The following is a 16,798-nucleotide window of genomic DNA, read 5'->3' as shown; positions in this document are numbered from 1 at the left end:
CTTCGCCGCCTTTCTCCGCCAGAATGTATCTTATCTTACCCTACGTGTGGTGAACATTTCTCGCCCCTTTCGGTGTGGACCTCGACATTTGTAGATACGGTATCGCACACTGGCCGCTGGGCGGTGGCAGGTTATGTTCGGACTGTCTGTGTGTGTTTCTGCATTGTTTAGGTAGTTACACACGTCTGGAAGGATGCCAAGCCTCGATAGGACTGCGCCACGAGTGCCAACGACGCGGGGGTCAAATTTACCTTACCTCGCTGTCAGTAGAGGATAATGCCGGTGAATAGCTTTCGTTTTTTGAGAGTACGACAGATATTTATACTCTAGCTGTGACTTTCGCATGTGACCGAAACTTTAGCTTTCGGTGTGGCTGTTGTGTGTTTAAAAAAGAAGTAGAAACTATACACCCCTCCGAGACGATGGTTTCTCCCCCTGCTTTGCGACTGAGCGTGCACACTACTTTGACTGACATCAGTTAGAGAAACGACTCAAGGAGTTCGTGGAGTTACCGGACGCGTGAGTACTAAACTTTGACCAGTTTTTACACAGGTGTTCAGCTGTTGTTTGTTTGGCTTCATTTAGCTTCCTCTTGATTTATAAAACCACAGATTTGCCGTCACCTCTGATGAAACCTTTGTCAACTTAATGAAACTCTTGAAACAGGTTGACAAGCCCGCAGCCCGCAGCCTGCCGTTGGTCGTCATTGACTAGTTAACGTTTAAGCTGGTCGCCAATGGACAAAAACACGAGACATATCAGTGTTTTTTTTAAAGTGAATAAACTGTCGTTTTGTCCCGTGTCGCTCTGGGATATGAGCTTGTTCAGCAGAAAAGTCTGCCGAAAGTATTACAGATTCACACTCTCGGGCGAGTGAGCTTTAAAAAAAAAAAAAAAAACTATTGCATTGTGCAACGGCAGGGTGGTGTGTTGTAGTAGGACTCTTATGTGGCCAGAAACTTCAGCAAATAGATAAAGAGAGAGAGAGCGAGACAGAGAGATGTACCCCGTTCTATAACACATCTGTGTTAAAACACATCTGTGTTGTGGCACAGGGCTTTGCAGTTTTTATGATGTAGCCTGCAGTAAACCTATAATTTCGTGTCCTTTTTTTTCCGAATGAAGGCGGAGACATGCAGTGTAATGGGCCTGGGGAGTGCAACAACAGTGTAATTGTGTATGTGCATGCATGCCTGACTGTGTTAGAGACAGCAGAGTTGTCTGAATTGCAAGCACATTTTCTCTTGTTTGCCTTCATCTCCCCTGTTAGTAGCCTGCTACTATTCTCTGCGATCCTCTGCTTGTTATTGTGTTTTCTCTTTTATGATCTGCCCAATTTCTGCATTTTTGCTTCCTTTGTACTAAAACACAGAATTGCAGGTCACCTTTATCTCTCTCCATTCTCTCTCCGTGAACCCCCACTTCCCCGGGGGCAAACTGTCATGCCTAACTCACAATATCAGGGTACTGAAATACAAATCTCTTTGCTGTCGTGTACTGTAGCTTTGTGCCTCCCTAATCCCTCTGTTGGGTTTTCCCAGCACTCTGGGAACTGATTGCCTTGCAGTTGTTGAGAGCTGTCAGGGTGGAGGGATTGCTTTACGCCCCTCCCTTCCTTTTAGTCATATGCTTCAACCTCATATCTGCTGATAACTGCTGTCTGTTTTCTGTTTCATCCTTTGTTTCAGCACGGAATAACATCCTATGGGATGTTAGGAATTGTCTTCATTGTGACTAGATTATGCTAGTCTTCTGTGCGTCCTGCAGCTCTAGTGCAATTTTGCCCTGATTTGTTTCAAACTTCTTATTTCGTTTTTTGAAGCAACAGTGTTCTCCAGTGAAGTTTAACCCAACTTAAACTCACATTGAAAAAGTGTGTATTCTGTTATCCCCTGCTCTGTTTTTCCAGCATGTTTTATTTGGTAGTCGTGCAGCTCGACTCTGACCCCCTGTCAAGCTATGTTGAGTGCTTGTCCCACTCCCACAACATAATGCCCTGTCCATACAGTCTCAGAGGACTGCTTCAATATTCGTAAACACATACACACATTAAAATAACACATAGAGCAAGGAATAAGACACAGCAAGGAAACACTCACTTTCATATAGAGAATCACTTGGGACTCCAGCTATGCAGCATTGCATTAACCCTTTGTCTTTGTTTCTATGTCCTGTAGCATTGACAAACTCACATTTTAAAGTTGCGCAAAAAGAGATCAACTTAAAGGAATATATGGAATAGGAAATTGACGTTTAAGGAAATTGTAATGCGACCTTCGAAGCCTCAGGTAATTAGAAGAATATGTTTGAGAGAGAAGGGAAAAGAGCAGATGTGTGCGGTAGATTTTTCAGTAAGAGGGCCTGAAAAAAATGAGCTCAAAAGAAGGATTAAGGTTCATGGTGGTACAATTACATTTTTAAGCCATTCAGTCATTTGGCCAGTGTGTTGGCTGATATTCAGAGCTGCGCTCTACTTCATGTATGCTGCTGATATCATAGTCTCTCAGGCCCCGAACCAGAAAGACGTCCACCCCAACAAAAAGTCCGGTTCCCTGGTGTCTAAAATACACACACAGCAATGCATGTGTAATGATTACAATATGCTCCCACTGTATGTTGTTATTCAGCCAGTACACTTTCCACAGGGCTCTCGCATCAAACACACACATCCAGCTTGTACCTGTGATGTGGTGGATGTCTTTAGCTTAAGTTTTTTGCAGTGAGAATAAGTGGATACTGTACTGTACGTAACTGGTATAGGAGCCTCATACTAAGAAAGAATAAGCTTGGTAGTACTTAAGAGAGAGCTTTTGAAAGAAGCTACTACCTGATCCCATAGATATCCAGTTCAGATAAACGAGAGCCAGACAAGCTCACCTTTTAGCATACATCATTATTTCACAGTTACAGGTGATAATTCACCAATGTTGTTTATTTTCTTTCTCTAAATAATTGATTATAATAAATGGTCATAAAGCATTAGATCTAAAAAGTTGAGAACATTTCTTTTGGCAAAAATTATAGTATTTTGAGTCAGTAGGGTTTCACTTTTTATAATGTGATTTTTAAATTATTTAGTGTTGTAACATACTGATATTGAAATTATGCTGTGGTAGTGTATGCACAAATTATTTTTTATACATTGCCCAGCCTTCTTTCAAGTTGCACACAGTGACATAAGAAAATAGGAAAAGACAGTGAATAGGATTGGGCAGTATTGATTAAAACCCTCTATTGTTCTATATGTCATTTTATTTTAATTTTATTTTCTGGAAAAAATAGTTATTCTGTTGATTATGGATAAAATAATCAGAGATGAATTTTTTTTTTGTGACTAATCCAGTGACTTAAATATCTGAAACATCACTGTACCTTGTCACATTAAAGCAATAATCTTTTTTTTAAAAAAACATTATTTTCATAAAACAGTTCTGCTTGTTAATTTGCATTATTACCCACAATTGTTATTATTATTATTATTATTAAAGAGAGAGCTACCACGGTACAAACATTAAGGCAAAATCTCAGATGGTTGAGAAGTTTTCACGGTCTCGAGATATATTTAATCAATTGCTCACCCTAAAAATTAATCGAAACAACAACATTATATCATCTCATCTATGCTGCACCTCTTAACTGTGAGATATATGGACGTATATTCAGATCGGCTGGGGCTTTTTTTGTTTGTATTTTGTTTTATAGCCAACTCTGATGTCCAAAGCAGGAGAATTTATAGTTTTTAATTGTGTTTTTATCCACAGTCTCTGCTCTGCTCTAACGAGGCAGGGTTGGATAAATCTGGTAGAGAGGTTTTATGAGTCACTAATGAATATCTGGATTCAGTTTGCTTGAATACCAAACACTCCACTAATGCCTTTTTTATGACACCTGTGGTTATGTTTTAAAACGACAAGACATGTCCTCTCAGGGTTTTTGATGAAAGTTTTATATGCAGTTGTTGTAAATAACTGAGGTTAGACTTTTGGACTGAAGTGAAGGCCTTTAAAATGCACACAAACACGCAGGAACCAACATGCTTCTTCCAAATCGTCCATATGACACAGTGACAGTGAACTCTGACAATGCATCACTCTGTCTGTGACTATGAATAAATATTTCGCTGGTGACAATGCGCCATCTGACTTGGACCACAATTCTAACCCTGAGCGGTGCCACAATGGAGCTCTCATTAGTCTGGACAAAATGACATAATCCCTCATGACAAGTCAACTTCGGGAGAAACATTGTCACCTCACTCTTACTGTAAAGTCCACTGAATGTTGACAGCACGCATAAAATGAGGCATAAAATCTAAACAAAGCTAAATTTGAAGTTCTTCTTTCATGTGACCCTAGGTGATTATAGTATGTGAGACCCCATTTACAATTTTATCCTCATCCAGATACAGATCACATATTAATGCAAAGTGTGAACGGCACGATAGGCTGGAAGTGCCATAGTCCCCTGTCGTGTATATAGTCCTTGATGTTTGTTTCTTCAAACTGCAGTTAAAAAATGTGTGCAGGACAAGCAGTAACATGGCTAGAGTGTTCAAGTTCCAAGGAAGTCTGCTGGCATTCTTTCTCTTTACCTCTGACTCACTCATCACCACGCCTTGCCCTCCGTCTTCCCCGCCTCTCTCAGGTAGAGGAATAAACACCATGGTGGAAGTGGCGTGCAGGTCTGAGCAGGAGAGGGTGTGATCTCTCTAAAATTGGTCGACAAAGAGAGCGACGGCCGGACAGATCGAGAGTGTCAGGAGAAGAAGAATGGCTCAAAACGTCAAGTTTGACCTGAACCACCCTCTCTTGGAAGCTGGGCTGGAGTAAGTGGGACAGGTCATGTTTCTCCTGTTTTTCCTGTTACCTGTTTAGTTTTTCCGTCATGAGTTGTCAGCTTACATAGCGCTGCTTAACATGAAGGCCATGAGAATTTAAGGAAAATAAGGCACAGAGACGACAGAATTAGCTGTGCTCTTTGATGTCTTGTTAGACACTAAGTAGGAAGGTCAGATCAAAATAATGTACACTGTCCCAGGGCTTTCATGTATGTTTTTCTTTTTTCACCATGTAACCAACGTCAATCCTCCACTCCATTGTATTCATAAAAAAGACTCATATTTGTTTGGTTGAACACATTTGTGTGTGTGTGTGTGTGTGTGTGTGTGTGCGCGTGTGTGTGTTGCATTCAGTTTGGCCCACGGAGAGGGAATTTTTCCATTTGAAAACAGTACGGGACTGACTGGCTTCTGTAATGGCACTCTTCCTGCGCTATCTTTGTAAAAGTGCTAAATCAAAGGGAACTGGACTTGCTGTTTTTTGTTTTTTGTTTTTTGTTTTTTTTTTTTTCTCTTCTTCTTCTTTCTGTAAGACAAAACAGCCAGTCCAGTTGGTTTTGACTTACGGTACATCTAGATAACACTGGAAGAATGTCACGCAGAAGGCAATCTTGGCTATACTATTCACACATGAATTAAAAATAACTTCATATGCTCTTCTTGGGTTGTTTGGTTGCAGTTTCCTCCCATGAGGTTAGTGGTGACTGAGTCAGAAGGTATTCTATCTGTAGTGTTGTAAGTGGACAACTGTTCTTAGAGCAATCTGGATCTGTATTGAAGTGTTTCTTTGAATCTAGCCACCCTCTTTCCTGTCTTTGTTTCTGTCCTCATGTCCATGTGTTCTTCTGTCAGGAGCCCACTGGATGAGGAAGGTGTTCATGACTCGTTCAACCAGCTCATAGCAGAGCAGTGTCAGAATGGAGGACTGTCTGACGCCTATGAGCTGCAAGAGCTCCAGAGAGAACTGGATGAGGAGGGTCGAGGTACTTGTGTGTGTTAAACAGCGCATAGGGGCCTTTTTTACCACATGGTACTGGCTCAACTTGACTCGACTCACCTTTTTTGTTTTCCGTATGGCAAAGGTTGTTGATAGTAACTGGTAACTGGAACATTTTTTTGGTATCACATCCATCTAGGTTCCAAACGAGCTGAGGTGATACCAAAAGATGATGTGAAAACACAGACTACTGATTGGTCAAAGAGAATCGTCACTATCACAGCGGCATTATTATGCAATTATGCATTATTACTGTACTCTACTAGCTGTAGCATGAATAATATTTAGTTATTATACTATACTATATTCAAAATACATTATTCAAAACATACCGAGAATCAAGAACAGCATCCCTTCAATGGCCTCCACTGTCCCTGTGTGTGTCGTGGTGACGATGACGCCCCGGCAGTTTCATGCGGCATCGCTAATACATTGAGGGGGGTACTATATCTGCAGTGGAAAAAGAAACACCTGGTACCAAAAGCGAGTAGACTCAGGTTGAGCTGGTACCATGCAGTGGAAAAACACTAATGGATGCATGTCTGCTTCTGGAGGGCTGAATTTATACAAGAGCTGGGTATTATGTGATTCTAACATTGGTACAAGATATAAGATCGGTGGGTTCCGATAGCTGGTTCCATTTTGGATCCGGGTCCTGGTCAGCAAAATACCCAGATTCGTTAAGCTGAGATCCAACGCTAACAAATCTCTTAGCAATCGTTTTCATCTCTCCTCAACTTCCTTTTTTTCTAAAAATAACACTTCCTAATTAATAACACACTACACACTGTTTGTGTTTCTGCCTTGTCAGCCAATAAAAGGTGATGGTGATAAGGTATCTTTGGGTTTAGTATTTTAGCCTTTAGTTACTTGCAAGTGTTTAAAGGTAAACCTAATAAGATTCAGTACGGAATTAGAAAGGATTTAAATATGATAAGAGGATTCACTACTAGATTTCAATTTGATAAAATGCCATCAAACCCTATCCCTAAATAAGAAAAGAGATGTGGGAATTTGTTTAAAGTAATACTGTGATATGGCTTAAATGTCCAACATTTTATGAACTGATTTAAATTTTTTAGCTGAGTAACATAAACAGTGAGTGCTTAATAATCTTTTTGGTATCATGTCCATATTACATCACTGATCAAAAACGTCTTGTATCTAAATATCATCTGAAAGCACCATTGGTCAGACTCAATAAATACTGAGTTAAAACATATCATCATAATGGATGTTTGTCTTTTTCAACAGTAGTGATATTTTTAATGTGTGTTTTCTTCCACAGACAATGTGGCCCATCTGTCCAGCCCTGGACATGACTTTAGGGAAAGGAGGCAGGGACAAAGAGAGGAAGAATGCGAGGATGATGAAAGACACACAGACCCCCTCACAGTTGAACGCTGGTCCTCGGCCACCATGAAAGTCCTGTCATCCATGCCCAGTCGCACCATCGGTGAGTCCCAAAGTGAAAACCCTGATGAAGAGAGAGGACGATAAATACAAACAGATATAAACATGATATAGTGTATAACCGTTGTTTATTTAAATATCTATTGAGCATATCAGTGAAAACCAGACAAAAGAATTTGTTTGTATGTTTTAAATGAGTTTTTAAAGATGTTTCAATATCATTTTGACATTTAGTCTCCTTTCAGACAACCTTTTGCCTCAGCAGCAGTCAGGGTAGGAAAGCATACATGCGCTGTAGGACTGAATGGTTTGGTTATTGAAATATATTAACATCACTTAAATATCTCAAGCTCATCTGCAGGTTGAGAAAACTTTTACCACCACTGGTCCTCTGAAACCCATTCAAAGCCCAGTGAAATATTTATGGCTACTGAGAATGAGGCTATTTATCATTGTTACTGAAAAATGTACATGTTGGCCACATAAAGTTTCCGTACACAGGAAATACTGAATGTGCATAGATAGTTCCTCTTGTTGAAAGTGCTTTATAGTACCACACTTAACCAAGTCAGTTACTGTGACAGCATTGGCTGCCTCAGTGGAACCATTTAACCCAGTTACCCAACGGCACTGGTGCCAGGCTGCACAAGTTGAGCTGTAAAGGATGAAGACAGACTTGTTTCAGTTGAGCAGAGTTTCATGGGGAAGCAGTTTATATTTATGTCATCTTCCTGTCGGTATCTGTGGCAGGTCAGGTGCTTCAGCATGTTGGTGAAGATATCTCAATAGCTGTTTTCAGATTCCTTTAGCTGTGCCACATGATATATTTGCTGGCTTGACTTTCAACATGAGAAACATAAGTGGAAGATAACTGTTTATCCTTCATTACTTCCCTTCTGTTCACATCCACATAAACAAACAATGCTGTAAGTTTAAACTGCAAAACCATTTAAGACACGGATAATGAACAACAACACACCTGGTTCGAGTCTGGGGGGCCCTTGTTGCATCTCTCTCTCCCTCGTTCTGATTTACTGCTGATGCAGATCTGGCATTTTTTGTCATGAGATGTTTATTTCATTCAAAACTATGGAAAGAATAGAGATAAAGATGAGAAATCCTGCATCCATGTTTGCAGAACTAAATTAAACGTTGTCAGTTCTGAATTCTTCAGCCTCTTGTTGCACTCAAAGACAGAGTAGCTTGGAGGTTTTAGATGGTGCCGATCCCATCTCTGACCAATGTGATCCACCCCCTCTGTCAGGCCGCAGCAGGGGAGCCATCATCTCTCAGTACTACAACAGGACCATGCAGCTTCGGAGACGCAGGCAAAGCAGACCTTCCATCCGAGACTTATCTCGCTCTGCCAGACCGAGTATACGCGGCTACGGCATGGAGGCAGACGGTACGGACGCAGAAGGTGCAGGAGAGGGTGAGGAGAATTACTTGCACTAATTAGACTGTTCAGACACTAAAAGTTGGAAGTTTGAAATAAGTTTGTTACGTTATTTCACTTGTCACTCTGTGTGTGTTACAGTGACTAAAAGGGAACAGTTGGTGAACAACCTGCAGAACCTTTCAGTGAGCGACAGAGTCAGGATGCTCCGAGCAATACCTCTCAGTGTGGCTGAGAAGAGTGAACTCAGGTTCATGGACTCTTTGTTCTGATTATATATATTTCAGATTAATTGTGTTTTTGTTTTTTTGTATCAGTCTGAATTCCCCTTGTTTCTCTGTCTACAGGAGGTTAGCATTACAAAAGGAGAAACGCACACTCTCTGACAGTCAAATCCCCTGCTGCAGTCGACTCAAATATTACATCATAATTGTGAGTCACCCCACCAGCAACATCTATCTATATTCTACTTTCTGTGCTTTTTTTTCCCACAGGAAGACACTGAGTCTGTTGACCTCTGAGGGCATATCTAGATACTGTACCAGTGTTTATTTCCAGCAACCCCTTCATGTATCAAGCAGACAGCAAGTTAAATCGGGAGTTCTTCCCCCTAGTTCATCTGCTTCTGTTTTACACCGCTTTGCTTGTCACGGAAAAAGATCTAGTGGGGGAAACATGTGCCAGGCAGTGGTTTATGCCTGAATTCACTTCATCAGTGTGTAATGCAACAACTGCTCCTGAAGGGACCTTATTCACGGAAGTGTGACATCATGTAAAACATAGCTGCAGCTCATAAAATTAATGATAGGTTAACCTGTTTTGAGTACGTTCCTTTGCTGCAGCTGTGACATGTAAAAAGGCTTTCTTTGTAGGTTTTAAGGAAGAGGAAGTGTAGTGATGTTGCTTGATCCCAGATTGCAAGCGTGTAAATGTATTCTAAAGGTTTGAGGAGTTCTCTTAAATAATAACTGGGACACAGGAACATAGACACACATGAAATGGCAGCACAACACATTCTTCTCTAAGGCTGTAACTAGGTGTCAGTGGGTATTTTCCGTAGGTGTGTCTGTCACGGCATTGTAATCACTCTGTTGCCCAAGCACATAGGGCTCTGAGAACGTAAATCATACATTTCAGACTCACAAAAGCTAAGAAACAAGCGCGCACACTTTGCCTGGTGTCACTGCTGCGTTGTGAGTCATTTGTAGTTTCAGAGTCACTGTATCTTTTTTCTTAAATAAACACTTTTATAATGCAGTATGAAAGTGATAAGTCATTGTGAGATTACAGTGACCCCGCCTCTCTTGTTCTAACACACTGTCTCTTCCCAGGCCGTGAGACAGAGTTGGTACAGCTGGCTGTCCTTCATGCACTCTCTCCAGCTGTGGCAAGTGGCGCTTAAGAGAGTGAGCGGGCGTTTCGGCAGTGGAGTCCTCTCGTACTTCCTGTTCCTTAAGACCCTTCTCTTCTTCAACCTCTTCCTGTTCCTGGTGACGGCTATGTTCTTAGTGCTGCCTCAGACAGTGCACCCTTCAGTGCTGCCCGCTGCGAGACGCTCCTTCACTGGACTGGAGCTCCTCACCGGAGCGGTAAGTTGCGTGCTGTGCTGACATGTTATTACAACACATCTTTGCTGTGTGGTCAGAAGCTTTAGATCCATAAGATGAGATCCCAATAACAAAGCCATCTTTAAACTGCTGGAATTAAAGGCCCCTGCCATTCAAAAATTTGTTTTTTCTCATTGCTACTTCACGTAGATGTTTTCAACATTACTGTGCAAAATGATTCATCATTCACGTTCATCTTGCTGAAAGTTACTTTGTGCTCACCTTAAATCTTAGTTTAAGATGTGTACGTACAAGCAGGATTTTGTGACATCACAACTAGTTTGGAACCAATCATGGTCCAACATGCAACTTAGACAAGTGTGTTGGGGAAACTTGAAGCTTCCGGTGCACATACACCAAGAATGGACTTTTCAGTGAAGTAACAGACGTCATTTTTCCAGCAGTTAAACTTTTGAAACTAAAACTATTTGCACATTCATAGGTTTTGGATTTTTTTATGAAGGGGAAGAAGTAGTTGTAAGGGAGATTTTTAAAATAATTAGGTAGGTAATTGAACTTTTTTGTTGAAAAACCATATCAAAAAAGACAGGGCATTTTGTATGTCTTAAAACATGTCACGAGGGGATCTTTAAGTCTAAAAATGTGCCAGCAAGGCATATAATGATATTCAGCTTGTAAGTTTTAACCCAACCCACATGTCACTTGTGAAGCAAATGTAAGTTTTTTGTATGAAAGACTTTCTGTCCATCTATTTTTGTCTCAGGGCTATTTCTCAGACTCCGTGATGTACTATGGATACTACTGTAACTACACACTGCATAGGAGCTGCAGGGATGATGGTGGAGGGCAGAATATCTCTGTGTCCAATGGAACCAGGCTGGACTGCGTGTCGAAGCATCTGTCTTACAACATGCCGCTTGCTTACTTTTTCACCATAGGAGTGGCCTTCTTCATTACATGTATCATCCTAGTGTACAGGTACAGAATGTTTTTTGAGAGAAGCTGAAAATGTAGTTCTGAACACAGAAAATACCAACATAACAGGTTGTAAATTAAAATTACCTCCCTCAGGTTTGTTTGTACCAACCAATCTGTTGAATGTTCTGATTAATGTTGATATGTGGTTTCCCAACAGCATGTCAAAGTCGTTCGGTCAGAGCTTCCGAATCGACAAATCTCACAGTATCCTGGCCGTGAAGGTCTTCTGCTCCTGGGACTTCAAGGTCATCAAGAAAACTTCTGTCAGGCTCATGTCTGAGAATATCTGCACCCAGCTCAAGGTACATGTGTAAACACACACACACACACAAACACATCCTCCCTCTCTTTTTTCTCTTAGCTGTCACATAATTGGCAGGAATGTGATGATCTAATGCATTCTTCTCCTTCTCCTTCCCTGTCCCTCCCTCTCAATTTCCCTCCTCTCTCCACATATCTCACCCTTTTTCTTCCTGCTGTCATCATCACCTCTCTCTCCTTCCTCCTCCCTCTCCAGGAGCTGTTGGCAGAGGTGAACCATAGACATGTCAAAAACACTGTGTGCCAGAAGGTGTGGAGACTGTTGGTTCATGCCCTAGCATGGGCTATCTGCATGGCGGGCACCGCTGCCTGCGTGCTCGGCATTTACTTCTTCTCTAATTACATGCACCAGGTGAGGTCTTTGGTCTTGTTCCCCTGCTGGCCACAGTACTTTCTGTCAGATGCTTTCCATCTCACAGAACAAACTGCCGGTTGGCTTCGTGGTTGCAGTATTATAAACAGTACCATCTAAACATCTCTTGCTTCATTAACTGTCTTGATTTTAAAAGCCCCTATACATTATGTAGGACTTGAAAATTTCCAACTTGATGGCGACTCCTGGTGGTGGTATTAAAAAACACATGCCAACTCAGAGCAATGCTGCTAGCAGTGAAAAGGAGCAGAAAAACAAAACTCAATGTAAAAAGGGATTTCTGACAGCTTGGCGATGACAGCATGTCATCTAGCTGCAGGCGGAGCTTTCTCCAAATTATCTGTCTTTGGCTCTCATTCTCTCCCCACAGAACCTCCTGAAAAGTTCTCGTAGCCCTCTCGCCATGCAGAAACCCTTGTTGAATGAGGCCAGTCTGCTTGCCCTGCCTGTGATGGTGTCACTCATCAACCTGCTGCTGCCCGGCCTGTTCAACCTCACAGCCTGGATGGAGGACTATGAGTCACCTTCTTTACGGACATATGTCGCTATCGGCAGGTATGAGCAGAAGAACTGCATGTTGCAAGCACAGAACTAATGTTGGAGGGTAAAAAGATGCAGAACGGTTAGATTTTGTTGTTAACATGTTGTTTGCTGTCTGTGTTTTCCAGGAACTTGATGTTACAAGTGAGCATTCTTGGCGTCCTCTGTTACCACTGGCTGGGTCGGGTGGCTACTGACCTTAAAAATAATAACCTTACGGTAATACTAATGACGAGATAACATTTTCACTTTCACACTACCAGACACCTTTTTCCTCACAGCTGTGTTGAGGAATATTTTTCTAATCTTGATTTATGATTTATGTTGCAGAGGATGTTACTTATTTACTGACTGACTTTGTGCTCTGTTTTGACAATATTGCCTTTAGTGCTGGGAGAGTTTTGTTGGCCAGGAGCTTTATCGCTTTCTACTCATGGACTTCATCTTCACTCTACTGGACACCTTGTTAGGAGAGTTCCTTTGGAGGTGGGTCATTCATCAATAAGCCTTCTGTAATTATTTCTCTTCCACTGAATAAAAGACACATTTGTATTTGGGTTTTTTTTGTAGCTGAGTTTTCCTCAAGTTCTAAACAACATTTGAATTCATAACACATAGAACTATGAAACTTGCACTACAGTCTCTGTAGCTATTTTTCTTTGTCAATTTCTTTCTGTTCCTTGACTGTATTGTATTAAACCATCTAATTTCTTCTGCTCTCAGGTTGTTTTCTATGAAGGTGCTGAAGAGGAGGAGGAAACCAGTGTTTGATATCGCCAGGAATGTCCTTGAACTCATCTATGGACAGACCTTAGCTTGGTACAAAACTTACTGTTAAGATTTCCACACAATCATGTTAAATGCAGTCAAATTGTTTCTGGTTAATGACAATAAACTTGGTGATTTCAGGTTGGGTGTTCTCTTCTCTCCTCTGCTGCCTGCAGTGCAGATTCTCAAACTCTTGCTGCTCTTCTACATTAAGAAGGTACTTAAATGGAAAGTTTTAAATTGACATGCACACAATTACAGTTAATATTTTAACAATCAAATGGACAGTTAATTTTGTAATTTCAATCCTTTTAAAGTTGCTATATGTAAGTTTTTGCTATAGCTACATAGCCAACATTAGCATTAACAGCTGTTTAGTCACCGTTCTAGAAGAAACGTTGCGAGTTCAGCATCAAACTTCATTCCTTAACTCACCACGAGCTGTCTCCAGTGGTGGAAAGCAACGCCAGTCTTAACTCTTGTTTTCCTTCTATTTCTATTACTTCTTTTCTTCTTCTCAAGTTAGCATGCTAACCAGCTAGCCCCGGCCCCTCCCGTCTCATAATACCACTTTGTTGTAGTGAGACAATCTAGCTTCCTGTCTGCCCTCAGTCCACCATGAGAGGATTAAGAAGTAGTGCTGAACAGAGGGGATATTCTATCCTCTTGCCTTTTAAATGCAACAATGGCTGAAGCTCTTGGTAGGTAAACAGCTGTTAATGCTAATGTAGGCTATGTAGCGAAAACATATAGCACCTTTAATTTCCCCTCTTCTTTTTTTAACATTGTGGTTGAAATTATCCTCTATAGGGATGTGCCTGTAGAAAGTCCCTGCCTACTACACAGCTTTAGATTTTTGTCATTGACCCGTATGTTTGCATCCTTGCAGACTCTCTGTAAATTGAATGTGTCAGTATCATAACCATACAGTATTTGTTTTACACACTGTAATATGTGTACACTGGTTGAATGATATCGTATCTTTTTATGTAATAATTGTTAAATCTCTGATCTCATGTCTGCCCAATGCCTCTTCTTTTGCCATTTGACTTTCTGTCTTGAGCTGAAAGTTCAATCTGGACCTTGGAAACAATAGTTTGACATCAAAATCTTAAACTCAGCTGTCCTCTAGTTTTGTTAGATTTCTCTGTCTCATTCTCACACTTCTGACAGTTGGGATGGAAGTGATGACCTCTGACTTTGGCCTGTGTTTTTTGTTTCCCCACAGAGCAGTGTGATGATGAACTGTCAGGCTCCCAGAAAGCCATACAGAGTCAGCCAGATGACCACCATCTTCATCACTCTCCTCTGCTTCCCCTCCTTCCTTGGTGCCTCCGTGTGTGTCACATACACCATGTGGAGGTACTCGCACAGTTGACCTTGTCACTTTCGAAGGACATTGCATTGACTTATATTAATTCTTTGTGGACTTAGCCCATTCTTAATTGTAACCCCTAAAAGCCTAACTCCAACCCTTAAACTAAGCCTTAGGCCATGTATAGACCAACATTAGCCCTGCGTGAAAAAACAGATTCTGAGTGAGAGTCTAATCACTTAGTAACCTCAACCAAATTTCAACCCTGAAATTGAATAGTTTGCCTTGTGGGAACCAGCTAGACCAGGTTTTTTTCCTCTACTGGGAGGTGAGTACCTATAATGTGATGGTATGAGATATTTATCCCTACAAAAAGAGTAATAATTGCACACTCGGACACACACAAATGCTCTCTCACACACAACATCTAGCATTGTAGAGACTGTACTGCTATGTGTTTCTTGTTCTCAACCCATCCTAAATCCTTTGTGATGTGGAAAATATGACTCTGTAATAGTATTAAACAGAACACACACACAAACATACCCCAAAAGCAAATAGTTTACTCATTTAAGTGTCAAAGTTTCCTTCGAAAATGCTGTGTCTGAAATCATATTTAATGGTGGATGACAAATGGGGTGCGGTATATAGCAAATAGGGAGTAATTTCGGACACAGCTAAAGACTTGTTGCTTCTTGTTGCCATGTAAGTGATGATACACGGTGAGGTGTTTTATCGTACTCATATCATGGCCCCCTGCCCCAGATAAAAAGCTGTGCTTTAGGCTTGATACCCATTTTTTAAGCTTTGTTTGTAGTCGGTTTAATCCAGCCAGTTTCATTAGTGGGAATTATCTGGTAACGTAGAGTTGCTATATATACCTGCAGTTTAATATTATTCTCTGATTATTCAGATACAGATTATATACAGATTCAGAACAATGGTTAGGATGCTTATCATAACTAGAGGTGTACAACTTTATCTGACACAGCCAATCAGAATTGAGTAATTCACCTCAATTGCAGTGGATCAACTGAATGCGCAACGCTGTGTGTGTGTTCTGCAAAGGGTTCTTTTTGTGGCCTCACAACAGAAGGATTCACACGTACACTCTCAACATGTGTCTTCTCTTAAGTATCACGCCCTCCTCATCATGCGGTCCGTTCCGTGAGCTCAAAACGATGTTCCAGGCGGGGAAACGCTGGGTGGAACAACTGGAAAAGGATAATCCCAACCTGTCTGTGCTGGCCTGGGCTCACCGCTACCTGGTGGAAAACCCTCTTTTCCTGTTTGTGGGAGCAGGCATCTTTCTGTGAGTGCACGGACAAACACACACACACACACAAACAGACCCAAGCACAGCTGCAGCAAGGTTTCCCAGAGTCAGTGTGGGTTTTATAGATTATCAAACTGCATTATTATTGAGATCAGTGTTGTCTAGTCAAGCGCTGGATGGTTTGATCTGATGCACTCTGTCTTTTCTTTCCATCAGGATAGTCATCTACTTCCACAGTCAGGTGGTGGACGGTCAAAGAAAGATCATCAGTTTACTACAGGAGCAAATAGAAAATGTAAGACAGCGCCCACACTATTTAGAAATGTGTTTCTCAGTCTATCTAAATATAAAGATAACTATAAAACAGACTGAAATGTTTTTAAGTGAAAAGAATATTATCCTGTTGTTATTTCCTGCTTTTTGATGAATCTGGTTCATCTTCTTTTCATCTCTCTGCTCAGGAGGGAGAAGATAAAAAGTTTCTCATCACTCGCCTCCAGTCCATCCATGAGCAGAAACGAACCCCCACTCGAAGACTCACAAGTCAGGTCAGTTTTTGATGCTCTCTGGCTCGTCTTTAGAGTGGCAGTCTTGTCTGAAGCTACAATACAAACCCTGGCTTTTGCTTACTTCATTTTTTTTTTTCTTTTCCAGGACTCTTCATGTTGAGACAATGGAGTCTCCCGCAGACAAGCCTCCTCAAATCCCTGAGCCGTGACTCCGGTCCGGGGAAATCTTAACCAAGGAATATAACTGGAATATTGGAACCAAAGGACGGCAGTAAATCTGACCAAATTCAAGTGTATTATGCATTTGATATGTTTTAAATTTGGCAGGGATTTTAATGGCTGGAGTATTTGTAAAGATGAAGAACAAACAACCTGAAAATATCAGGTGAAACAAAGCTGTCTGCTTTATACAGCATAATATATAGGGGAAGGGGTGAACTCAAACTTTAGGAGGTCAAAGTGAAGCCAGACACTGTTACTTGTAAATGCCCTTTCCTATGCATGACT

The 16,798-nt window shown here is 41.2% G+C and overlaps 1 protein-coding gene across 1 annotated transcript; it reads left to right on the top strand.

Annotated features, from left to right (window-relative positions):
* Positions 1–165: 165 nt before the first annotated feature.
* On the top strand, positions 166–16,742 carry tmc6b (transmembrane channel-like 6b). The gene is made up of 22 exons (XM_040146060.1): positions 166–282; positions 394–519; positions 4,645–4,825; positions 5,690–5,820; positions 7,123–7,290; positions 8,512–8,679; positions 8,785–8,893; positions 8,991–9,075; positions 9,975–10,232; positions 10,975–11,189; positions 11,347–11,491; positions 11,707–11,862; positions 12,254–12,438; positions 12,552–12,642; positions 12,812–12,909; positions 13,147–13,242; positions 13,333–13,408; positions 14,420–14,553; positions 15,642–15,818; positions 15,999–16,077; positions 16,244–16,330; positions 16,437–16,742. The coding sequence occupies exons 3-22, from the start codon at positions 4,770–4,772 to the stop codon at positions 16,449–16,451; spliced, it is 2,529 nt and encodes an 842-aa protein (XP_040001994.1). The 5' UTR covers positions 166–282; positions 394–519; positions 4,645–4,769; the 3' UTR covers positions 16,452–16,742.
* The last annotated feature ends 56 nt before the right edge of the window (positions 16,743–16,798 follow it).

The sequence above is a fragment of the Xiphias gladius genome, chromosome 15 (genome assembly GCF_016859285.1).
Source record: "Xiphias gladius isolate SHS-SW01 ecotype Sanya breed wild chromosome 15, ASM1685928v1, whole genome shotgun sequence".
Taxonomy (NCBI): domain Eukaryota; kingdom Metazoa; phylum Chordata; class Actinopteri; order Istiophoriformes; family Xiphiidae; genus Xiphias; species Xiphias gladius.
The sequence above is the reverse complement of the archived record's forward strand: the minus strand, read 5'-3'. Positions and strand labels throughout refer to the sequence as shown.

Bases quoted from the DNA above. Each gene is read 5' to 3' on its own strand.
- tmc6b (XM_040146060.1), top strand. From the start codon at position 4,770: ATGGCTCAAAACGTCAAGTTTGACCTGAACCACCCTCTCTTGGAAGCT. The intron at 11,190-11,346 runs GTACAGAATGTT...GTTTCCCAACAG, and splicing joins TGTATCATCCTAGTGTACAG to CATGTCAAAGTCGTTCGGTC. The intron at 11,492-11,706 runs GTACATGTGTAA...CTCCCTCTCCAG, and splicing joins ATATCTGCACCCAGCTCAAG to GAGCTGTTGGCAGAGGTGAA.